This window comes from Tursiops truncatus, chromosome 3 (assembly GCF_011762595.2).
Source record: "Tursiops truncatus isolate mTurTru1 chromosome 3, mTurTru1.mat.Y, whole genome shotgun sequence".
Classification (NCBI taxonomy): Eukaryota; Metazoa; Chordata; class Mammalia; order Artiodactyla; family Delphinidae; genus Tursiops; species Tursiops truncatus.
In genome coordinates, this window is record NC_047036.1 from 26,550,785 (window position 1) to 26,577,589 (window position 26,805).

At 36.5% G+C, this 26,805-nt stretch overlaps 1 protein-coding gene across 5 annotated transcripts in view; it reads right to left on the reverse strand.

Annotated features, from left to right (window-relative positions):
* The window catches only part of ZFR (zinc finger RNA binding protein), a 75,354-nt gene that overhangs the window by 27,024 nt on the left and 21,525 nt on the right, over window positions 1-26,805 (reverse strand). For 4 of the 5 annotated variants that reach the window (XR_012330641.1, XM_019930185.3, XM_019930184.3 and 1 more), the window contains 11 exons: window positions 24,822-25,040; window positions 18,585-18,832; window positions 16,216-16,407; window positions 15,407-15,698; window positions 13,480-13,673; window positions 11,672-11,791; window positions 10,645-10,790; window positions 6,542-6,704; window positions 5,054-5,259; window positions 4,145-4,295; window positions 1,429-1,570 (listed from right to left, as the gene is read on the reverse strand). Coding sequence is in view for 4 of the 5 variants with exons in the window: in XM_019930185.3 (XP_019785744.1) it covers window positions 1,429-1,570; window positions 4,145-4,295; window positions 5,054-5,259; window positions 6,542-6,704; window positions 10,645-10,790; window positions 11,672-11,791; window positions 13,480-13,673; window positions 15,407-15,698; window positions 16,216-16,407; window positions 18,585-18,832; window positions 24,822-25,040 (2,073 nt within the window). In the remaining variant the exon portion in view is untranslated. The remainder of the gene's footprint in view (window positions 1-1,428; window positions 1,571-4,144; window positions 4,296-5,053; window positions 5,260-6,541; window positions 6,705-10,644; window positions 10,791-11,671; window positions 11,792-13,479; window positions 13,674-15,406; window positions 15,699-16,215; window positions 16,408-18,584; window positions 18,833-24,821; window positions 25,041-26,805) is intronic. The other variant, XM_019930186.3, reaches the window with a different exon arrangement.

A 26,805-nucleotide genomic window follows, 5' to 3' on the forward strand; every position in this document is an offset into this window, starting at 1 on the left:
TTGATACTGCACCAATTTAAGCAAGCCTAAATATGACTGGACAAGATGTGCTCTGAAATAAAGTTAAATGGTTATATGAGTATAATTTCATATGAAATACAGCAACTATTATTTATAACATAATCTCGAAGATTTCTTTTTCAAATCCTAAGAGTCATATGCTGCATATGAATTGACCAGATTGACTCAGACACTGTTTTTCCAGCAATATCCACAGCCAGACCTTGAGTGGGAAAACTCATGCTCATATAAAAGATCCTCTACACAAACCCATTTTTAAGATGCAAAGCTTACACAACATACAAGTCCTGATATATCGTGTATATATAATGTATGCAAAGTTAGACATGTCTCCCAATGATCGCATTTTTAGTAAAAATTATCTTTTCCTGGGTTGTGGAAAGCCCAGTGCCTTAAAAAAAATTGCTTTGCTGTAAGAAAACAAATTTAAAGGGACAGTAATTGAGAGCCTACTTATGCTATTAGACAAATTAAGTATTCTTTTCTCCTCTATCTGTATCACAAAGAAATATTAGTGTAGACTATAACTCCATATCAACAAATTAAGATGTACAAAAACAACATGAAAGGAAACAAAGTAAATTTTATCTGACCCATAAAACAACAGAACCAACATACGGCAGACACTGACCATGCTTTTTGGCTTAAAAGCTTTTGAAGCTTTGAAAATGTTACACAATAGTCCCTAAAGCAACATTGCTGGCACCAGCAGGATTTCATATTCTACAATTGTAAAGTAAGTTTAAAAACCCTGAATTGTGCTGTAACTCACTAGCTATGCCAACACCATTTAGTTTTCAATATCTCTAGTATAATAGTGGGGTCAGATGCCCAAATCTACGTGCATTAGGATGCTCTGCATTTATGAAAACGCTTCAAACCAAAGAGCAACCTCAGAGAACCAGAAATATTTACCTCAGGACAAGCCAAATCCATGATTACATACATAACAATGCCTCTTAAACTGTGTTATGAATATTTAACCAATTTTATTTATGGAACTCTCTTGTCTTTTTTTAAGACAAGAACAAGAACTTAACAGAAGTTAAATTTGTGGCCCCTCACTAGCAACATTTCTTTAATTTGTTCATGGGTCAACTATGCTGGTAAGAATAATTTTGAACTTTTTTTTTTTTTCCAGAAATCTGAGGTTAGCAAGAAAAGAAAAAAAAATCAAGAAAATCAATAATACCATGAGTGTTTTATATAAAAGTACATTGCTAAAAAGACATTAATAAAAGATCTGGGAAATGATCTTAAGCAAAACTGGTTGCTATATACGTCAAATCTATCAAATTCATATGTAATGCCAGCATGTTGCCTTCTAGGGCTTAATGCCATCTTAAAGAGTAGGTAAATGGGAAAAAAAAAGTTAATAGAAAGTAGAATGTTTAATGGCTTTCCAACCTCCTTCCCTCATGTTCTCTTCTCGAATAATTGGAGACGTCAGGGTGATAGTGACTTGCATTTTGGGTTCCACACATGAGTTCAAAATTATTGCCGCTTCAGAAATTGCACATTTTATGTCATACTTCTCAGGACTTATAACCTATGTAATGAAGAGTACAGGAAATTAGATGGACCTTTTAACATTATCAAACAAAGCAGTTCCACTATGTCTCTTTCATTTTCTCACTACCTTAACCATTTTATAAGGACTAGATCATATATTACTCCCCCAAGAAGCCTTGTAATACATGCAAATATTATAAATCTCTTGCTCCTCTTTCCTTTTAGAATTTTGTTGAACTAATATTTACCATTACTTGTATCATAAGAGTTATTTGTATGTGTGTATGTCTCTCTTAGATGATGAGTTCTTGGATAAAAGAAACACTGCCCTATTTATTACCGTACCTTCCTAATAGCATCTTGGGTAGTTAAGTACTTGCAGAATATGAATGAGACTAAAATAGATATCTGAAACTAACAGGAGCCATAATTCAAACATTCCCAGTGTACCTTGTCTGTGAACTCAACAGATCTACATTTTATCAGGGAGCAGAAAGTCCTGATCAACAGAAGAAAAACCAGGATTCACTGCAATTCAGTACACATGAAATAAGTCTCAGTATATATGAACAAATGAAGACTCCACAGAAATTACACGGATTGTTTACAGCACAGTATCTAGGTTCAAATCCTAGCTCTGCTACTTTACTAATGATATGAAGATGGGCAAATTATTTAACTCCCCTTTACCTGTTTTTATAAAATAGGGACAGTAATTTTATCTAACCTATAGGATTGTTGGAAGAATAAATGAATTGACTATATAAAGCACTTAAAACAGTGCCTGGTACATAGTAATAATTATATAAACATTAACTATGACAATGATGATGATGATAATAAATTCTATTTCTCTTGCTTATCCACTTGTACAGTAAGTACATAGAATGATTTGGAAAGAGTATGCTGCTTTTAGTGTAATTGTTAATTATTTAGTTAGGATATAGTATTTTCTGCTTTGTAGTTTTTTGGGGCTGTGTTGGGTCTTCATTGCTGCGCGCGGGCTTTCTCTAGTTGCGGCGAGTGGGGGCTATTCTTCCTTGTGGTGTGAGGGCTTCTCACTGCTGTGGCTTCTCTTGCTGCAGAGCACAGGCTCCAGGCGCGTGGGCTTCAGTAGTTGCAACATGCGGGCTCAGAAGTCGTGGCTTGCGGACTCTAGAGCGCAGGCTGAGTAGTTGTGGCGCACGGGCTTAGTTGCTCTGCAGCATATGGGATCTTCCCAGACCAGGGCTCGAACCCATGTCCCCTGCACTGGCAGGTGGATTCTTAACCACCACGCCACCAGGGAAGCCCCCCTGCTTTGTAGATTTACTAAACACCACAATTTAGGATCAAGATGTTTCTCGCAAATTATATAATTTTTTCAAAGTCCTCAAACCTCTTCTGAGTCTCCTCTCCTTCATTGCTCTAGCAGCGTCAACAAAGGGTAACAAGTAGACACACAATGACAATTCTCTTGGCTCCTAATACTTAAAAAGACTAATCTACAGTAAGAAACTTCACATCTGGAACAATGGTAATATAAAGCAAACAACAGTAAGTGCCACAGTCGTCAGAGCTCAAGTTTTTTTTTTTTTTTGCCGTACGCGGGCCGCTCACTGTTGTGGCCTCTCCCGTCGCGGAGCACAGGCTCTGGACGCGCAGGCTCAGCGGCCATGGCTCACGGGCCCAGCCCCCCCACGGCCTGTGGGATCTTCCCGGACCGGGGCACGAACCTGTGTCCCCTGCATCGGCAGGCGGACTCTCAACCACTGTGCCACCAGGGAAGCCCAGAGCTCAAGTTTAATAGCATGCTTCACTATCCCTTTTGGTATCGGTTGCTCTGCTGTGGTCAGGTACTATTTATTCTGACATTACTGTGGAATACATATTACCAATGAAATGTCAATTCTTGGATTTCAAATATCTAAATAAGTTTTATACATTAAGTTATTCAAGAAATCTTTATTTTAAATCCCAGTCTGTGATTCTGACAAGATACTATATAAAAATTTTAAAAATTCAAACTTAAAAAAGTTTTTTTTGTAGGACCAAAAGGGGATATTCTACTAATTGTGCATTGCCACAATTTGCTGAAGAGAGACAGTGAGAGCTAAGACCTACGACTATAACACGTAGAAAACTGAAAGTAATCATAATAAAACTGGGGAAATTCAAATCAGAAAGAGTCTCTATTTTAGTTACTATACTTTATTAAAAACATATATTCAACTAAATAGGCAAGAAGTTCATGAATTCTAAAAATTTAAGCTTGCTTTACATACATGGGCTTTGTTTAAAAAACAAAACAAAAAACCCCCATTTTTTCCCTAAAGTCTCATCTCTTAATGATTCAACTCTTGGAAAAAAGAACAGGAAGAGGACATGTGCTGCAATTTTATATTTTAAAATAAATTAGCAAGATGGCTTCATGCCAAAGAGGAGCACTATAAAACCTAAAAAGACAAAGTAGAAAACAGTTCTACCAATTTGTACAATCAGGAAAAAATTCAATTCGGAAAGTCAAACCAAAACTTTAAAGGCAGGCTTAAGATTAAGCTGAAGCACAGTTAGTCCTGCCAAAAACTTTTGAACCAGACAAGGGGTAAAAATGAACATTTCCAATACTTACAGCAAGCTGCTTGGGTAGGTTTTCTGCAATACGGCTTAATAATGTCTTTGAAGGTTTCTCTGAGCACAGCAAAACAAGGTTGACATTTCTATCTCCTCGGAGAAGTAATCCTTTTGCCAATACTCCCACTCGCAAAACTCCTTTTAAAGCTCTGCAGTGAAATCAAGTTATATTATGACATTTCCCTTCTCAACCAGAACCACGATAATCTCTCAACACACAATAGTAAGTGAAATAACTTTTACACCGTTAAAATTCTCAATCAACTACAGTATAAAAACATTCAATATTTTTAGAAGTGTCCTTCACTTAGATAAGAAATATGGATAAATTAATAAATCAAGAGATAAGTTCTCACAAGGACAACTGCAACGCAAAGGCCATTTAACACTTTTCTGCGTCTCACTTTACAAATTAGAACAAAAGTCATGTTCACTATATACAAAGATATTTCCAAATGGTTAAGGGGAAAATGAAAAGTTATAGATCATAATGCAAACTTGATATGAAAGATGTTGCTAAAGCTTGAGCTTATTCACTTATGGGTCAATGTGTTAAGGAAAAATAAGCTGCTAAAACAAAGAGTAAACAGATGCAACAGATAAATAAAAACTGAAGAGCAGCTAAATGCAATTGAAAACTATAAAGGCTGCTTTGAAAACAGACTTGAAATAGTTTTATATAAATTTAAATAAAATGAGTAAAATTACAAGGTTGGAGACTGTATGAAATTCTGTTATTTTTCATTTCAGCAAAAAACAGCTGAATACATTAAATATCTAACACAAGCATAACACATGTAGACTGACAACAGAGAATTTTCAGTCTTTGTAACTTTTATTTCAAGTATAAGAAGTCCACATAAGGGAAACCAAAATTAAACAAAAGTAAAAAACTCTGAAAACACACCTGTCTTTACCTCCCTCTTTCTTATCATCTCCCTCTTTGCTCTTGCTCTTCTCATGCTCAGACAAGCTGTCTGAAACAAGTTTTAAAGCACGTTCAGTGATAGAAACAATTTTCTGAACTGCCTGTAATTCCTCTTCAGTTGGATAAATGGTTGCATGTTTTGTCATTACATATCGATCATCAGATGAGTCAGGACGACGTAAGGGCTGGAGAAGACAAAAAAGATAACTTCATTAAAAAAAAATGCTTCCCAAGCAAAAGTAAATTATTATTTTTCAACTATACATATGTTTGTGACACCTTTTCAATAAAAAGTCAATTATGCAAAATGTCCATTTAAAGCCATCTTTTCCCTTCTTTCCATCTCAGTAAAAACAAACATGTAAACTATGGAAAGTTACACTATCAAGAATGAGTATGCATCTATGTATATATGCATGCTTTGCCTCAAAACAAGTAAAATTATAATACACACCATCTAAGGTTATAAAAATACTTTCTACTCAACTTTAACAACCAGCGATTCTGAAATGTTTTGCTTTTAATAAAACAAGTTTCACAAATACTTATTCTATGGAAAGACAAATGAGAAAGAATAGTTTAAGAGCAGGAATTTGTTGCTGTTTCCTTCTAAGTGCCCTCTAGAAAACAGAACAAAGAATAAAAACATCTTGTTTTCTGCAGTCTGAACTTATATGAAATATTCCTCATAACCCAGGTATGTCTTCTTTTTTTTTTGCAGTACGTGGGCCTCTCACTGTTGTGGCCTCTCCCATTGCGGAGCACAGGCTCCGGACACGCAGGCTCAGCGGCCGTGGCTCATGGGCCCAGCCGCTCTGCGGCATGTGGGATCTTCCTGGACCGGGGCACGAACCCATGTCCCCTGCATCGGCAGGCGGACTCTCAACCACTGCGCCACCAAGGAAGCCCAGTATGTCTTCTTTTATCTAGCTTCCACAGAACACAAACTCTCAAGATGCAGCTCTTGCCTACAGTTCTCCTAATACATCCACTGTGTGCTCATCTTGGACCATTTACTTACCCCTTGTCCTGCACTTAATTTAGAAGTAGTGGTAGGTTTTTTTTCATAATTTGAAAAAGGAAAAAAGACTCTAAACCACTGGTAATGGGAAGATAAGAATAATTCTGAAAGCAAAGCAACTGCCTTCAAAATTAGTTGTTCTTGACAATCTAAAGAACAAAGGCAAGAAAATCTCTTATGTGAAAGAAGAGTTGGCAAAAGAAGCTCTGCTCCCTTAACTCATAGTGAAAGTAAGAAAGATGCATGGAAATTCTATGAAGTCCTCATAAATAAGGACACAAGTTGAGAACCTGTAATAAAAGGAGGGAAAATTCTAAATCAGATGAAAAACTTATATTGGGACTTGGATATTATTAGGTCTAAAAATTAGCTCCCCAAACTGTTATCTTCCAATGCTGAGCCAGTCTTACACTTTCACCCCCTATGTAAACAAAGTGGACACTCACTGCAGGCCCCTGTGGCTGAGGAGGCATGCCTGGTCGGACTCCCAGGAGGCCTAGTGGGCCTGGGGGACCATGAGGATAGCCTCCGTCAGGCATTCGGCGGCGATCATCCCAATGATGCTGTTCTTCCTCCATTCTTCTCCAGTACATGTCCTCTTCATAACGTCTGAAACATAGAGAATGATACTGTAAGTCTATAAGAAAAATACAACCCAAGAATTTAAATCAATAATGATATAAAAAGCAATTTAAAAAATAGCCCAAATCAGTCTAGCTTACATCTCTTTTCTCCTACTGTATCTGATTACCTTTATTTGCTTTAGCAGTAAATGGAAGTGAATCCCAGTGAAAAGAGAATAAGTAAACAAAGATAAAAGCAAAACAAAATTTCACAGCCTGAAGACAGGGTTGAAAGAACAAGCACCAGAAACCTCAGAGTTCCTTCTAACCTCTCCCTCTTTACAGGAGACTGTAAACTTAAATGCCTACCTAATGTGACCAGACCAACAATGTGTGTGAGTGAAAGACTCAAAGCATACATTCAGAAATTTTCTTCATGTCTCCAAAGAAATGTGCTCTCTCCTAATTTTTCTAAGAGAGAACTTCTGAAGACTACCTTTAATTTCCTCAACTGATACAGGCAGAGAGACAAAGACACTTCTCTACAATGAGGAAAAACAACTGAGATAAATGGCAACTCACACCGTGTTTCACTTTTGGGGACATGTTAAGGGTGACAGGAACTATGGTAAAGAAGAAAGCACATGCTCTGAGCCACAGCACAGCTATTAATTATTGCCATAAGGGAATACAGATGGTAATACATGGTAAGTGTTGGTTCATGTTGGTATCCAAAAAATACCATGTGTACCAAATGAAACACCCACGGACTGAACTTCGACTGTGGGCAGCTAGTGTGTAGCCTGTGTGTAGCCTCTGTTTTAATAGTCAACATTTTCAGAATCTAATTTCTTTTTTACCATGTCACTCTCTCCTTCTCAGTTCTATCTTTGCTTTCAGCTTCAAACTAGGATACCAATAACTCCCAAGGTAGTCCTGTCTTTATAGCAAAGTTTTGTAACAACTAACTTTTCACCAGACAAATTTGTTTAACACAAAACATAAGAAAGAAGTATGTTTCTCAAGTAGCACTGTAGAAACCACCAATTTCTTCAGTCGGGAATAAGCAGTGCTTTTTAGGTCATCCCACTAAGGACAGGAAGAACCATACTTCTATGTTATTTAGGTCTTGAGCTTGAAGGCTCTGGAAAACCATGTTCATTCCAGTACTGAATACTTTGTTATTACTAAAGCTGTTTATGTTAAATAAGGGCAGGGACCTTTATCCATTGTTTACCAATTCATACTTGGTGTCTAACACACTACATGCTACTTCCTGGCAAACTGTAAGTGCTTAATAAATATTTGATATAACAATAAAAGAGGAAGTAACTGTGTAATCTAGGTATAGAGAAAAATTTCCAGTGCATTACAAAGGCAGAAACTTCATAAAGAATAAGAAAAATAGATTTAGATACCTAAATAAAAATCGATACATACATAACAACAAAGATTATTTAAAGGTAACATGTTAATAATGTGTTAATAGCTATAAGAAGTATCTGTACAAATCAACAACAGGTAAGTTAAACAAATAAACAGGCAATTCACCACAGAAGAAATGTAAGTGGTTAAGCATGAAATAAAAATTTAATTTGCCTGCAATACAAACAATTAAAGTTGAAACAAAACTGTCTTTCATGTTTCACTCTCTCATTGGCAGAGATTTTAATAAGTTATAGAAGCAGTTCTCAAAGTGTGGTCCAGGGACCCTAGGTGGTTCCTGAGACACCTTCAGGGGGATCCATGACATCAAAATTACTTTCATAATAATAACAAGACATTTGCCTTCTCCATTCTCATTCTCTTATGAGTGTACACTGGAGTTATCCAGAGGCAAAATGTGTTATCACAACCTGTTGAGCAGAGAAGTAGATAGAAAAATCAGGCTACCTTAAGCTAGACATTAAAGAGATTTGAAAAAATATAAAACAATGTCATTCTCATTATTCTGGGGGAGAAATATAGTTATTTTATAGTTAGCATATTATATTTATCCACATTAATAAATATGGTTGATCTAATACTATAATTATCAATATTTAACTACATTTTAACAAACATAAAGTCATTTAAAAATTAATTCATAAATATTTAAACTTCTCAGTTTTCATTTCTAATACAGTAAATGTTGACAGCTATAACCCATATACACAAAAGCTCTTTGGAGTTTTGTAATTATTGAGTATAAAAGGTCCTGAGACCAAAAAGTTTGAGAACCAGTTAAACTATCCAGTACAGGCAAAACGCATGGGTATCTGCCAGTCAAACATTTTCGTTTCTGAGACTTTATTATTAGCAACTAATCATGATTTATGCAATAATATAGCCTCAAGGATGGTCAATGTAATAATTGTAATAGGGAAATACTGTAAAAAACCTAAATATCTAACAATATGTAATTGGTTATAAGGAAAATTTTACATCTGCACAAGAGAATACTATGTAGCCATGGAAAATAAGATAAAATAATTCTAGCTTACTTTTTAAAAGAGTTGGTATGTAAATGAAAAAAGTAGGTTATAAAATACACATATATTACACTTGTTTATATTTATCTTAATTATATTTTAAAACTTGTACACAAATCCTCATAGCAGTAGTATTCATGATAGCCCAAAAGTGGAGATGACACAAATGTCCATCAACTGATGAATAAACAAAATATGATACATACACATAATGGAATATTATTCACCTATAAAAAAGAAGTGCTGATATATGCTATAACATGCATGAACCTTGAAAACGTTATGCTAAGTGAAAGTAGCCAGACACAAAAGACAACATATTTTGTGATTCCATTTATATGAAATCTCCAGAATAGGTGAATCTATTGAGACAAAGTTTATTAGTGGTTGCCTAGGGGGTAGAGGGAGGAGTTGTGGGGGGGAATAAGGATTGACTGCTAATGGGTTTGTGGTTTCTCTTGCAGGTCATGAAAATGTTCTAAAATTGATTGTGGTAATGACTGCACAACTCTGCGAATATAATAAAAACCAGTTAATTGTTACCATTTAAAGATATGCCAATTACATCAGTAAAACGAAACATTTACATATCTCTTGAACATGTTTCTCATTTCTCCTTCCCTGGAGCCTCTGAAGTTTTTATAATAGATGTTTCCTGAGATACAAAAACAAAAACACCCCAAAACCCACACATTATTAATGTCTAGAAGCTACTAAATCTGATATTCTGGATATTTTCATCATGTAACCAAATGTTCTATTTTGCTTGTTTTAAACTGAGGCACTTATTTATAGTATTAAACTATTTATGTATTTAAATATATATAAGATACCATTTCCAACTTAATTCCTAATACCAAGGACACAGTTAAATATTAGAATAGCCAATAACTTAGTTTTAATGCATTTCTCTCCTAGACCTAAGATCTTCCTGAGAAGTGAAAACTAAAAGTATATTAAATAGGGACATCCCTGGTGGTCCAGTAGTAAAGAATCCACCTTACAATGCAGGGTACGCAGGTTCGATCCTTGGTCAGGGAACTAAGATCCCACATGCTGCGGGGCAATTAAGCCTGCACACCACAACTACTGAGCTCACGCGCCTCAACTACTGAGCTCACGTGCCTCAACTAGAGAGCCTGCGTGCCGCAAACTACAGAGCCCACACATGCTCTGGAACCTGCGTGCCACAACTACAGAGCCCGTGTGCCCTGGAGCCTGTGTGTCACAACTAGAGAAGAGAAAACCCACATGCCACAACTAGAGAGAAGCCTGTGCGCCACAACGAAGATCCCGCGTGCCACAACGAAGATCCTGCACGCCTCAATGAAGATCCCGTGTGCCACAACTAAGACCTGACAAAGCCAAAAATAAATAAATAAATAAAATAATAAATAAATCTAAAAAAAAGTATATTAAATAAATCTGGATTGCTCTGAATGGATGTCACATACTCAGAATAGCTACGTTTTTTAGAAAGGCTAAACCACTTATCGTGCTATTAAAGATACTAACCTCATTTCCATTCTCCAGCGTTCCTCTTCTTCTCTTCTTCGCCAATACTCCTCTTTCTGCATTTGCTTCCTCATTTTCTCTTCTTGAATCTTTCTTGCTCGAATACTGGGTTTTACTTCTACTTGCAGATCTGGATTTACTTTTTTCTGTTAATACAGACAAGATATTTGAGAAACCAGCAACCCCTCCAACAACCTACTACACGTATCTTTAAATCATACAATCCCACATATTCTTTCATCGTAGGGGCTTTTATTTGCAAATTTCCTATTTTAAGAGTAAATGCAGTAAAATAAGTTGGATCAGAGGAAAAATTCAGAATACATTCATAAACATTCTTCTTTCCTTCCCACTCCCAAAATTCTTAGTTGTTAAAGTTTAAAGTTACACATTTAGTATGTAAAACGTACATAACTTAGTGCTAACCAATAAAAGAAATCCTTAGAAGACTGATAGATATTAATTTTCCTTTGTTTGTAAGTAAATGATTCTAGATACCTGAGTGTGGGGTCAAAAAGTTTCTTTTCATATAAATGTATTGCCCTTTAACAGACTATTATTTTAACTTTCACTTCTGTGTTTAGAAAACATGAATCTAGTGCATTAGTCCAACCTAATTAAAAACTTTGAATACACTATTTAGATTTAACTTATCACTTGAAGTGTTTTCAATGAAGAATTCCTCATCTCATAATTCATTTTAGTGGGGATTCTGCCAAGATAAAGGAAAAGAATGGAGACCTGACACTTCTTTCAAACACTTCCTGTGATGCAATTGTCTTTACATGATTGCTTGATCCAAATAATGTTATAGCTTTATTTTGCCACTACAAGTAATGAAATATGATATTTTTTCCTAAGTATAACAAACTAGTCAATAAAGACTAAACATCTGACTCTATGTGAGACATTACATGCCAGTTCTGGAGTGGGAGTTCATAGACTTAGTTATATTTAGAGGCCTTGTTTTTGAATCTAGAATGTTCCAAGACATATAAAAAGGGAAAACAGCTGAAATTTTACTCACTTTATATTGAAGTCTGTGTCTTCGCCCTTTTAAGTGCATCTCCTTAGCATTGGGATCATTAAAGCTGCACTCGCACAATTTGCAATGGAATCGAATTACTTTTCCTTCATCATTTCGTACCTTGATGTGGAAAAAAAAAAAATTCAAGAATCACAACAGGAATGTTACAGTTGAAGTTTTCAATTATAAACCCTCATGGGTTGTAAATAACTTTTAGAATTTGAAGTGAGAAGAAAACAGGGCTATGTCTATACTTTTTAAAAAGGATAATCTACAGAAATGAACTAAAGGTTAGAATTTTTAACTGTAGCATGCAAGACGTGTTAGCATGTATTTGGCTCTTGTAATTAACTTTTAATACTTGTGTCTATATATAAACATTTAGATTTAAATGCAATTAGATACCTTAAATTCTGTAATAAATATTTACTCAATACTTGCTACTGGCCAGGTACTGTTCTTGGAAATGGAGATAAAGATGATGAAAGGCATTATTCACATTTATTTCTATAAAGCCCAAGACTTTATACATGTAACTTTATAGAAAACCAGTATCAATTTTTTTCTAACTGCACAACCAGTTAGGAAGACAAGTAGGCTAGAATGTTATTAAAAAGTCTACAGTGAATTCTAAGTTCAAACGGTGCAAGTTTTAAAAATTGGTTCTGAACTCAATTCTCTGAAGTTTAAGATTATTTTACCCAACATCACTGGCAATTAAGGTGTTCTGGCTGTACATTTTTTTTTTTTTTAGACAACCAAGTCTTACTCTTTTAAGAGCTATAACTTTAATTAGTTAATTTATTTTTAAAGAACTTCATTAACCTTTAAATGTCCTTTTTTTTGGCTGCGCTATGCACGGCATTGTGGAATCTTAGTTCCCCAACCAGGGATCAAACCCATGCCTCCAGCAGTGGAAGCATGAAGCCTCCATCACTGGACCACCAGGGAATTCCCAAGAGGTATAACTTTAAATTAAAATTGTGTATGAACTACTTTCAAACTGCATAGCCCAATTTTCCACCCTGTAAACAAAGAACTCAATATGTAATTTTTCTTGATGCGGAAAAGGATGAAGGAACAAATAAATACTTGCTAAAAATCTACTGTAGGCTAGGCACTGTGCTAGGTACTTTACTTCATCTAAGCTTCGTAACTTTGCTAGGAGATAACCAAATTTTATAGATGTAGACACTGAAGCTCAGAGAACTTGTTCTCTACAATTGTTCTACAATACAGCAAAAGTAAAGAGTAGGGCTACACCACTGTATGTTAGTCTTTCTGCTAACAGCAAATATTTATCAAGCCCCTCTGACGTTCCCTCATCCTCCATTTATTGAGTTACTTAGTCTGTAAAACAGGAATAGTTTTCTAATCAGCTTGGGAAATCAAATAAACAGTATCTGTTAAATCAGCAACCTTAATTTTACACATGAAACTGACTGTTCGGAAGGAAATATTTGCTGTCTTTGTCATTTCTGCTGCTCACAATTTTTATTACTTTTTCTGTTCAGAAGAACAGTAGAAGGGTTATATTAAAAGAATGCCTGCCAAATAGATGGAAAGTTACTTCACACCACAGTGATGGCTGTCAGCAGGGAAAGAGAGAAGTTAACAAAAAAATTGTGATGTCACTTAGGCAAGCTTAAAAAAAAAACCTTCAACGAAGATGCCTTTGATATTCCTTTTTAAATAATCTAAACCTAAAATATAATTCAATATAATTATACATGTAAAGCATGCTTGTAACAAAGACACACGTCTTCCCTTTATCTGATCTCACAGCAGTAGTATTCTCAAATCAATACCTCCTCCACATAATCATGGCCCACCGGCTGCACATCACTCTGCAAAGCAGCAAGGGACGCAGGTGTGACTGGTTCTGACACTGTGTCTGGCTTTACTTCCGGGATCTGTACAGCAGTGACAGGAGTGCTTTTAGCACATTCGGTTCCTTTTAAGTCTTCTGTTTTATTTCCTGTTGATTGCAGCTTATTACCACCTAGAAGAGCATAAAAGAATTATAGTGATTTAAATTTTCTTTTTGTATAATGTACGGCTTGATACAACAAGAACTTCAGATAAAGTTCTGATCTTTTCTACCAATTGTCAAACTCCTGCCTGACACAGAGCAGGTCAGAAGTTTGAAAAGCCACGTAAACCACTTGGCTTTTTTATCTTATTAATTAAATACATGTCTGAATTTTCTTTCCCCTTCTCTACGTCCCAATATCCAGTGGTGCTCTCTGTCCCCACCATGGCTCTTATGGGATGGGATGGGGCACTGTCCTAAGTTCTAGTAATATAATAAGAATAAGACAGTGTGGCTGTCTTTGAGGTGCCAACAATTTAAGGGAATATATAAGTCATTAGAGTACAATGTGGCAAGTGCTGTTATAAGTATTAACAGTATTGTGGGAATGTAAAGGAAAGGAGCCACAACCCTTTAAACTGACCCAGTTAAGAATGGCTTTACCAAAGGTGTGACACTTGAGCTGGGCTTTGAAAGAAGAGCAATGAGTATGAACTGTCAGGCAGAAAAAAAGAGAATGATGTCTAAACAGAAGCAGTGGTATGTACAAGAAAAGCACAAAAACATGGCGTTAAAAAGACTATGGGGCTTCCCTGGTGGCGCAGTGGTTGAGAGTCCGCCTGCCAATGCAGGGGACGCGGGTTTGTGCCCCGGTCCGGGAAGATCCCACATGCCGCGGAGCGGCTGGGCCCGTGAGCCATGGCCGCTGAGCCTGTGCTCCGCAACGGGAGAGGCCACAACAGTGAGAGGCCCGCATACCACAAAAAAACCCAAAAAACCAAGGCAGTGGCTCTGAAGAGGAAACAACACTTTTTGGAGAAATACTGTAGTGACAGAAACAAAAGGACTAGATAAACGACTGGAAGAGGCAATAAATAAGAAGAAATGATGTCAGTGAAGTTCTCCATGTGAAAAAGCAGCAGTTTATGAGATTATTTCATGGTACTCTTGTGATGAGATAAAAAGTTAGAATGAGACACTAGTAGGCATCAACAGAACCATACAGATAGTGACCAGTAAATACCTAAAATATGGCTCTAGAACTCAGGTGGGGGTTTTGAATTGGCCCAACTGAGTTTAAACTCACTGCATACACAGTGGAATAGATGAGACCACTCATGAATACTAGGTAAGTGAGATGAGGGCCAAAATCAGAATCTTAGGAACACCACCAGTTAATGAACATGAAGGCAGGAGAACCAATAAAGATACCCGAGGAAGAGGTGAGTGGACATGGAATAGAGACAGAGACATATCTTAAGCTTTAAGGTATAGCAGTCAACTGTGTCAAATGTTAGAGAGGTCAAAAGCATGAAACAGAAAACTGGCCACTCAATCAATCAGGCAAGTAGGTCTTTGGTGACTCCTGAAAGCAGTTTCAGAAAAGCACAGAGTCGAAACACTGTAAGAGACTGAGGACTGGATAGTAAGTAGAGAAAATAAGAATTAGGTTAGCAGCCTGAGAAATGGGAAAATATATACATATATTTTTTTAAGATTATGAAAGACACAGGTATACCTGCTGGCTGAAGAAAAGGGAACTGAAAAAATTTCAAGAAAAAAATACAGATATATGATTGAATAAGGTCCCAGGAAAGGAGAAGACTGATACAACAGCAAAAGTAGAAGGGTTAGTCCTGGAATGGAAGAGAAACATCACTTTAACAGAGTTAGAAGGAACACAGAGAATCTTCAGTACTTGCCAACAAAGTTTATTTTGGGTGTAGATGTTTTCTTGGCAGCCATATTTGCAGGCACTGCTGATACTTTAGCGTTGGCTGTGCTATTAAGAGACGAGTTTCCTGTAGTTGTAAGACCTTTCACTGAAGAAGTTGCAATTGATGAAGTATTCACAGTACAATTGCTTGCTGCAATGCTTGAAGGAGAGGCAGTTGGTTTTGAAGCAGACACGGCTGTTGAAGAAGTAGCTTGGCTAACAACGTTTGGTTCTGTTGAAGGAATGGGTTTGCCAAGTTTTGTGTGTAATTTAACCACCTACAAAATAAAAGCATATTTATTTGTCAGGAAACTCAGAGAATATAAAAGTTTTTAAAAAAGTTTGTCTAAAAGACACTATAAAATGAAAATCTTAACTATATTTTTCTTTTTTGTATTTTTTGTTATACATTTTTAGATAAAAACTTATTACTTTCAAAATAATCTCCGTGAAGCAGATATGGATACATATTCCATCTACCACCAGGTAAGGAAATGACTTGGCCACATGCTTACCAACCTAGTTGTAAGCATGACAAAAGGCAGAAAACAATCACATGACTCAATTTCCAGTTGGTGGAAAAAAACGATCTAGTTAAATTTAAAGAAGAAAGGTCTCCAGTCTTTCCTTCCTTAAGCAAAGAGTATTTGATGTCACCTTTATATACATGTAAGCAAGGTGTATAATGCACTCAAAGTTTTCAAATTTTGAAGCCACCTTTACTTTAAACCCCCCACTGAAAAAGGAGAAGAAAACAGAGTAAGACATAAGGGTGTGTGGGAAAAAAACACCTACTTTCTGATGCTTAGCACCACGAATGTGGGCAGCATACGCATCTGCTCCTGTACAAGACACATCGCAGAGCTCACAACGTAGCTGATTTTGAGTCCCACGAGTGGAGTTGTTGCTGCTGCTGGTATTCTGTGAGGCTTTCAATGCAGCTTCTTTTTTTTTATGTTTCTGCCCTTCTAAATGTTCTTTGTAAGTCTGTTTCAAATAAAAAGAATAAATTTTGCTTCACTAATTTTCTATCTACATCATTTGAAATTATTCAATTCTCAAATCTCTAATACTCACTAAAAAATCAGCACTACACATTTTTTAAATGCAACTGAACAACAGCATGTGGTTTCCCTACATATATGATATATCAGTGGTTCTCTGTACCTTGTTTTCCAAGAATACATTTACCTAACACTTTCTTTTATTTTTCAAACACAGAATGCATTTTCACATAGGATCTGTGTTAGAATCCATGCCACCCTAAACAAAAGCCTATTTAAAATATTTAACAGCCAAAATTTTATCTCTTTCGAAGGAAAAATAGTATTATTGTAATACTAGCCATCAAAATAGTGAAATTATACATTAAAAATTGTCTTCAGGGCTTCCCTGGTGGTGCAGTGGTTAAGAATCCACATGCTAATGCAGGGGACATGGGTTCGAGCCCTGGTCCGGGAAGATCCCACATGCTGCAGAGCAACTAAGCCCGTGCGCCACAACAACTGGGCCTGCGCTCTAGAGCCCACGAGCCACAACTACTGAGCCCGTGCGCCTAGAGCCTGTGCTCCGCAACAAGAGAAGCCACCGCAATGAGAAGCCCACGCACTGCAACCAAGAGTATCCCCTGCTCGCTACAACCAGAGAAAAGCCGGCACGCAGCAACAAAGACCCAATGCAGCCAAAAATAAAAAACAAAACAAAACAAAAAACCATTAAAAAAAAATCGTCTTCAATGCAGATGACTGAAGAAGGTAGCTTTATTAAAATGAGAGGAGGTCAATAAGGACTGCTGGGTAGTTTGTTTTTTCTTGAGTGGGGCTAGATAGTTACTCTTCCCTGTATTATTTAAAAAATTATTTTAATACAGACATATGATTAGCATAAAATTATATATACAGCATAGAATCTCAGAGCTCGATGAGACTTTGGAGATTAACTAAAACAACAATTTTCTAAATTTTAAACAAGAGAATCCTTCCTCAAAATGAAATCTTGTGCACAAGTAAGGAAAGTTACTGTTTTTGAAACAAAAGAGGAAGGCATAAGACCTAGCCATCTGATTCTCCTCTCACTATCTGCGGCAGTCTAAAGTGGCTCTGTGAAGCAGTCTGAACCTCAATTATTTAGGACAAGTCCTCATTACAGAACTGAGGAAACAAAAGCCCAAAGAAGTTAAGGTCTCCAAGTTGCCCAGGGCCACAAGTTAGTTGCAGAGAGGACTGGAACCATGGTCCCTTATATACCAACTTATTCTCCCTCCTTATGTCTACACTAGACTCTAACTCACTCTACCTCACCACCTCAATGGTATTTTTCTCTAAGGCTCGTTAATCCCTTATGGCACTGCCTCTGACTTGCAGAAGTACCCTTGGCCTGTTCTTGTGTAACCATCCAGCTCCCCCAGATCAATGGTCAGCCTTATATATATACTCATTCTAAATGCTGCAATTAACCTATCACCCTACAGCCATGGTCTATCCTTTTACATGGTACCACATATTCAACAAGTCTCTTATGGTTTGCATTTGCCACTCTTAGCATCATTACCTTTAAAACAGTCACTACTGAGTAAGATACACTCCTCAAATCCTAAAACCAACATTCTTGTTCCAGTTCAGGTTTAATCTTGGGTTGCTGCAAACATTCCCCACCTGTCTCCTCTCCCCCAACCAAGTAATCACAATGAACCTGTTTCCTATCATACTGAAAATAGGAAAAAAGAAGGTTTTATGTTACTAGCCACATATATTAAAATATTCCCTAATTTGGTGTAACTCAGCAAATGCTGGTAACTGAAAATACTCTACAAATTCTGTTTTGAAAAGTAGACAGAACTAATCTAGTAAATTAAAAAGAAGGTACACAGGTTGAGCAAGGGTGGGAGTGGATATAACTGGAAGAAACTACTAAAGAGTCAAAATCTGATCTTTTCAAATACTATGCCTTTTGTCCACCAAACTGCTTATCAAAGTTTTATACGAAAACTAGATACCCTTAAATAAAGTATTAACAAATAAAGTTGGGAAGGAAGCTGAACTCACTAGATTTTATAAATAGATTCTTCCCTAAATCACTTATTTTAAGTTTACCAACAGGAAAAAAACCAAAAAACAAAAAACCCAACCACTGAAGACTCATGGTAAAGCATACAACATAAGTACCTGTGGTCCAGCACAGCTGATCTTACAAACATCACAATAGTGAATCTGGGGTGGTTTGGGAGGCTGTTTTGGTTTCAGTTGTTTATTTTGGAATGGTGCTTTTTTAGTGAAGGTGGTCCCTGTCCAAGCAGCTGTTGCAGCAGCTGCTGCCGCCGCCGCCGCCGCCTGCTTCTGTTGCTGCTGCTGTTGTTGGTAGTAGGAGGATGCAGCTGAATAGACGGCTGCTTCGTAACCTGAATAAGATGTACCTTACAGATAAAATCAAACAAAGGTTATATTACATAATTATAAAAGGCCAAGATAAATGCTGTGAATGTAAATCCAATAAATGCTGCTAATAAAGGTAGGTTTTCATGTGCCTATTTACAAAACCTGGGGAAAAAAAATCTCACTTATCTTCCTTTTAATGTAAGTCAACCAACATAGTATTTACGCAATACGTGCCAGGTGTCATGGAGATATGAAGTAAGAATAAGACTTGGACACTGCTTTCAAGAAGGCTTATAGTTCCGTTGGAGGGAAGTGATAGGCTTGATAAAATTATGTGGTTATAGAACCTATTATTAGTATTTCCCCAAGCAGAATTCCTCTGAATAATTTGGGAAGTGCTGGATTTGAGGAAGAGTCTGAACTAGGATACTAGAAAGGAAAAAAGAAGGAAGTCATGAAAGTAAGATTTTACATGCTTGGTGGCTTAGAGGATAAAATATGTGAAAGAAGAGGAAAACACACAAAGATGACACCAAGATTCTGAATCCCAGGGACTGACTGATGGGTTGTGCAACCAATAAAAGCAAGGAGCTGATAGAAGCTGGTCTGGAGAGGCAAGGTGAATAAAGCTTAGCAGAAGTCCATAATATGGAGTTGGAGTTCAGATGAACATCTAGGACGACAAAGAAAAGATTTTGAAATAAAGAACCAAATACACTGGTTCTCATCTTCCAAAAGGTGAAAAAGCACTGAATTTTCTGGTTAAATGTATGGATTCTATCCATTTCCATTGTTCAAAGTCTTTGATGAGTAACACATTAGACTAGTTATTGATATAATATATACATGGTGTATGGTTATGATTATGTTATCACAAAACTGGAAAACTTACTGCTTCCTAAACTAAGATCTCTGGAAATTTGCTGGACTCCCTAATTATCATCCTTTCCCCTAAAGTGGAAATGAGTGGGCCAAGAGTTAAGGCTCAAGAGAGAGATTCCTAGTTGCCATGATGGCACAGGAGAACGACTTAAGGAAAACTGAACTTTTTGGTATCTCAAATGCAGGCTGCTATACTGAGAAGTAAAGACTTATGACACATTGACTCCAATATATATTACACACACAGGGGAGAAAATAAGAATTGGAAAGGTGAAGGTTAAGATGCATGGGAAATCAGAATCATAGGAATCTGAAAGCGGACAGATTGAGAGAGAGAGAGAGAGAGAGAGAGAGAAAGTAGTTGGGCAACTTTTATGAAAAACCTTCATAGACTTTTATGTCAGGTTATTAAATTATATAAATGCTTACGAAGATATAAAGAAAGAAAATGTGGTAACGAAGAAAACACCTAAAAATGAAAGTAGAAAGAAGCAGGTAAACACATCAATAATAAGCATATGAACAGAGTTCTAAAAATTAGAAAACACTTGGTATAATTGGTTAAAAGAAAAATTCTATAAAAATCAATAAATTCTTTGTCAGTCCTACCAGTGGCCTCTATTACTGAAGTTTGTGATAAAAGAATATAATTAAGCTCGCAGCCAAATACTTGCACATTTATAGTCGGAAACATGTACAGCTTAAATTTCGCTCTTTAAACAACACCATAAAATTGTCTGATTTTTAAAATAACAAAGCTACTTGTGGATTATGACTGGTTAGGACCATAATTTCTATATAAAATCTTTATTAATATAAAATTTCCAAATGACTAGTTGTGTGTAGGAACTGTAAACATGCCACTTAAAATATAACTTCAGGAATTATGTATCAAGAAAATAAAAAGGAGAATAAGGGCAGCAGCATCCTACAATGCTGGATGACCAGGACTTCTAGGGTTTTTTTTTTGTTCCTTTGGCAGCACCTCTCACGGCTTGCGGGATCTTAGTTCCCCAACCAGGGATTGAACCCAGGCCTACAGCAGTGAGAGCGCTGAGTACTAACCATTGGAAACGCCAGGGAATTCCCTAGGTTTAAAATTGAGAATTCACCATATGGGAGGCAGTGTTCCAGACACAGTGAAGTCTCACAACAGAACTATAAGTTAGGTATTGCAGGTATTACTATACTTACTTTAGAGATGAAAAAACTGAGGCTAAGAGATCATAAGGTCCTCTGTGTTATTTAAACAACAAAAATCACTAGGTTAAGCATAATATTTACAAAATAACCTCCTTCATTTGTACACATGTAGTCTAAAACTAATAAAAAGGTAAGCTTAATTATAGCTTACTACTTAGCTTTTTAAAAAAAAAAATCAAAGCATAAACTGAAAGGTAGGCTGAAGGTTCTGGAATTCTGCTAAGGAACACCTTTAAATCTCCTATAACTACTAGGAAACAAACGTACATTTCTTATAAAGCACTATGGGAAAATAAATATAAGGATGTGTCTCTAAATTAAGTAAAAGCTCAATCTGGAAATGCTAAAACAGTTTCACTTAAAAAGCACCTTTATTATAAATACCTGTCAATTAGAAAGTTGCATAATTATAGCAGTTAAAATATAATTTTTAAAGGTATGGTATCAGAAACAAAAATTATCACTTCAACAGTAAATGCATCATACTACAAGTCATCATTTCGTAGGTACCAATACTCTAGAACTCATTTTTAATGAGATAAGAAGAATAGCTGACTTAAGTTGTAGCTGATATAAAATTGCAGATACAGAATTCAGAAGCCCTAATAATGATCTCTCTGGATGGCAATTTCACATTGTGTATCACATGTTCCTTAAAAAGTGTATATACTCTGATGTAACAGTTCCAAATCTAGGAATTTATCCTAGGGAAACAACTGGCAAACACACAAATCTTTACATAAAAGGATGTTTACCTAGTGTCGTTTCTAGTTTTTCCTTAATATGAAACTAAGTGTCCCCAAAAAGAACCTTTAAAATGTGGCACATGCATACAATAAGACAGTATTAGTCATTAAAAACTATGTTTTTCTAAGCATAGATCTTGGTTTCTAAATACCAATGCCATGCAGAAACCAAGGCGTTCCTTTGTGAAATGGCTAATTGTGAGTCTAGGGCAGGAAAGGCTCAAAGTTTGTTGTGGTTTTGCATTTTATTTATTCCTTAATACACTGTCTTGTTCTGCGCAGGATTTAGGGTGATATGGGCAATTTCAGTTCTTATCTCTTGATGTTTTGTTGCATCTTGGCTGTTAGAAGCCTAGCTACTGAATTTTAAAAATATTTTTTTATTTCTCAGAGGTTTTTTATCTCTTACCCTATGTCAAATGCTATGCTGGATGCTAGGGATACAATGGTGAATCAGGCAGAATAACATCTTACTGTGCCAGAAAGGAAAGAAGTGCTCAAAGACAAATGATGCCAAATTCAAAAGACTCAAAGTTGGTTTGAAAAGGATCCCACTGGCCAAATTTGGGACACTGTGTGCCTCAGAAAGAAAAATGAAAGCAATGGATACTACACTGAATAAAAAAGGAGCCCACAGTAATACTAAAAAAGAAGGGGTGAGGGGACTCCTTTTTAGGGAAGAATGTCTAAGAATCCAAATCCTTTTACATTGATTCTTAGTAAAAGGATTTTGCATTCACCATTGGAGAACCTGATTCAGTTACTGAGATTTTCATAGGATCTAACACCTTAGAGAGAAAGGTAGTTGAGCAATAGGCCCACAGATTACTTGGTTAATTATAAAATGGAAAAAGGTAACTTTACAATGGAAAGATCTGGTAGTCACCACTTTAATCAGTGATTATACTTGGCACCATCAATAAGGAATAAACTGACATTTATTTTGTGCACCTGATGTGCTGAAATGTAATGCTCACATAGGTAGTTTAATTAACTAAAAAGCTGCCAGAATCTAAACATAAAAGCAATCAGGTAAATCTAGATTGTGGGATATTCTACAAGACTGGTCTGAACTCTTCAAAAACATCAAGGTCATGAAAGACAAGATAAAAACAGGGGTTATTCTACATTAAAGGAAACTGAAACTAACAACCAAATACAACCCATAGTCCTTGACTGGACCCTAAATTTAAAACAAAGCACAAACACAAATACATTAACCACAGAGAAAGCCCAGCCATAAAAGACATTTGTGGACAACTGGAGAAAATTTATTAGATAATATCCATGTCCAATTCCTTATCTGAATTGTGGCTATATAAAAGAATGCCCCTATTCTTAGGAAATACATGTGGAAGAATTCTAGGCAAAGCACCATGTTGCCTGCAACTTATAAAACACTGCTGAACCATTTGAAAATATGTTTAAAGAGAGGCGAGATAAAGCAAATGTATTAAAATAATACTTGGTGAGTCTAGGTAAATGTTGTGCGGGCATTTGTTGTACTATAACATTTTTTCACTTTTCTGCAGAATTAAAATTTTCTAAAATTGGGGAAAAAACATGAAACCAAGGAATGGTATATTTCTATACTTAGAAAGAACATTCACAATGAGGAAAGGAGTTTACACTACAGTAGATACAAGACAAATTCATTTTTATAAAGAAACCATGTTTATATATGCATAGTCCCATGGAAGAAAGTCTAGAAGGACATGCACTAAAATGTTAATGGTAATTAATGTCTAGGGGTAGATGTCTAGTAATTTAATTTTTTCTCCTTTTTTAATCCATACTTTCAAGGTTTAAAATGATGTATTACTTACATAATAAAGCAGTAAATAAAAATAATTATCTTCATTCTGTGTAAGGTATATTCAAGCAACTGAGAGAGACAAACACTGAGACAGAGAAAAGATAGTGGGAGAAGGAGCACAGTCAAGAGAGAAACAAGGAGTAGGAAAGGATACTATCGTATTCCTTATTTTGTTAAAGCTAATGTGGATTTTTTTTTTAGTGTCCAAACAGATTTCATTGAAATAACTCCATTTACACTTATAACTAGCTAATCAGAGAAAGGCAGAAAAGTTGTAACTGGGCAATCCCGAATAACAACATCTCCTCATGCCAGTTCATTTCCACATGGCTGTCTTAATTAACTTATAAATGTGTTCCCATTGCTCCCCTTCTTGAGATCTCCTCTTTAGCACCCTGTCTGCCCACAGGATAAACACAGACACCACAGCAGACCCTACAAAACTTTCCACACTGACATTTCCAGCCTCAGCTCCTGATAGTTACCCCATGTATCCTGTATTCCAGCACAATAACTGTTGATCCCAAATACATCATGCCTGCCTGATTTCTATCCCTAGCACCAAGCACAGGATTTGACATAGGGTAAGAGATAAAAAAATCTCTAAAAAATAAAAAAATAGTTTAGAAATTCAGTAGCTAGGCTACCACAAAAACATCAAGAGGTAAGAAATGCAACGGCCTATGTCACCTTAAATCCTCCATGGAACAAGACAGCATATTAAGGAATAAATAAAATGCAAAACAACAACAAACCATGCAGTAATACAAGGCTAAGTGTCTTCAAAAAAGCCATGTGTGACTTTCATCACTGCAACACTACAAAGTACCTCAGCTGGAAATTAGGAAGAGCAGTGGGCACAGCAAGAAGGTTTTAGTAATTATTTTTCTCCAGGGAAAATATATGATTATTTAAGGAAAATAAATCTGCTCTGTCCTTCCAAGAGATGTGTTATATAACCATCATCTTATGGATGTTTATAAAGGCCCCCAATATTTTCAAGGTTACTTATTCCTGAGGATAAATATGAAGATATAGCTTCTTGAGAGCTGGAAAAAACAATATAAAGAATCTGTCAGTGGTTATTTCCTGAAGTTAACTTTGAACTTTCAAACTCATTTGGAAAAGTCAGACAGGAAATGACCCTGTAGAATACTAGGTGTTATTTTATCTAATTAATAAAAAACAAACCAAAAAAACCCTTACAACTTCGATTATGGTTCATTTGTCACATTATGCACATATATTTGTATTAACGCCTATCAATTAATCCAATTCTTGCTACTGGGAGTAAGATCATTCCATAGAAAATCAAGATAGTTTCTTGGTGAGTCTCTTTTTAATTTGGTTACTCATTTAAACACAGTTTATCAGCCTTACCAGAATAAGTAACTGCCGTGGTACTATAAGTAGCACTCTGGGTATAGGACGGCACCACAGTAGCTGCAGCTGCTACTGGCTGTACGGTGGAGGATACAGGATAAATGGAGAAAGTAGTGGTAGCTGGACTTGGTGTGGCTGGTTTTATGGCTGTCACTTGTCGAGTTTGCTGGGCTTGTGTATACTGAGTTGCACCTTGGCTATAACCTGCTTTAGGGGCTAAATTGGGAAAGAGACATCAGAAAATTAGAAGGGTGAACCACTATAGTTACTGTACCAGTATCCTAGAAAAAAAATGTAAACATCATTAACTGTAAATTTTATGTTAGCAATTTCTTCTTGATAAAATTCTTATCACCAACTTAATAAAATATAGCATCTGTATAAATTTACTATCCCTCCACATATGCTTTTTACATATTTCCAAAATGACATTGTTCAAAATTTCCAACTAAAACACCAGCACTATTTAAAACATGTTAGCAATAAACAAAGTTTTTAGAAAAGGGTATGTGTGTGTATGTGTGTATTTGGGCTAGTCAGTCTACTTGAGAGTTATGCTTAATATTGGGAACAGAATAGAGAGAGCCTCAAAGTATAATTTAAGTCACAGTGAAGTTTTCAATGTTTAATTACATGGAACTTTTTCATATACTATTCATGGCATTTTACTGATTTTATCCATAGTGAACTTCAATCTAATTACAACCCACAAAGTGCTACTGACTTAATTCTTCAAATGTCAATAGCATGAGTCGGCTGTTCTTAAATGGCTACCATTAATGTCTCTGCTAAACTTTCCACTGCCCCTGAACATATTAAAACAAATGTATACTTTAAGAATCTATGAGACTTATTATCACTAAATTAATAATTAATCTGTTATTAATAATCAGTAAAGCATACAAATGTAATTTTCTGAGAAAGGCCCAAATATCAGGGGCCAAACTCATTTCATGCCTAGTTAAGTAAAAGTATTTGAAATAAATAGCACTTAAGAGTTTATAAAACTTTTCCTACACATAGCATGAAATTTGATCCACACAACATATAGAAGAGTACAACATTTTACCAAAAAACCCTGATGTCCAGGAGCTAAATGATTCACAGAAGTCACATGGTCAATGTCAGAGTTCAGACTACACCAAGGTCTTCTGACTCTTAGATCACTTTAGTACTCTTAAGCACAATCTATTTAACCTTGGTAACTAATCAGGAAGTTCATTATAGTTCACTGTACCCACAAATCATTAGAAAAGAGACGATAAGAAAAGTCAGGGTCATTATAATGCAAAATATTTTTAAACCACTTTTAAGGGACTCATAAAATCAATCTTAGAACTAAAAGTACCCTAGAAAGATCTGAGTCAGGACTTCCCTGGTGGCACAGTGGTTAAGAATCCACCTGCTGGGCTTCCCTGGTGGCGCAGTGGTTGAGAGTCCACCTGCCGATGCAGGGGATGCGGGTTCATGCCCCGGTCCGGGAGGATCCCACTTGCCACGGAGCGGCTGGGCCCGTGAGGCGTGGCCGCTGGGCCTGCACGCCCGAAGCCTGTGCTCCACAACGGGAGAGGCCACAACAGTGAGAGGCCAGTGTACAGAAAAAAAAAAAAAAAAAAGAATCCACTTGCTAATGTAGGGTACATGGGTTTGAGCCCTGGGCTGGGAAGATCCCACATGCTGCGGAGCAACTGAGCCTGTGCACCACAACTACTGAGCCTGAGCTCTAGATCCCGCGAGCCACAACTACTGAGGCTGTGAGCCACAACTACTGAAGCCCATGCGCCTAGAGCCCACGCTCCGCAACAAGAGAAGCTACCACAATGAGAAACCTGTGCACCAAAACAAAGAGCAGCCCCCGCTCGCCACAACTAGAGAAAGCCCGTGCACAGCAACGAAGACCCAATGTAGCCAAAAAATAATAAAATAAAATAAATAGTAATAAAAAAGTATTACTCAAAAATAAATCAGGGCTTCCCTGGTG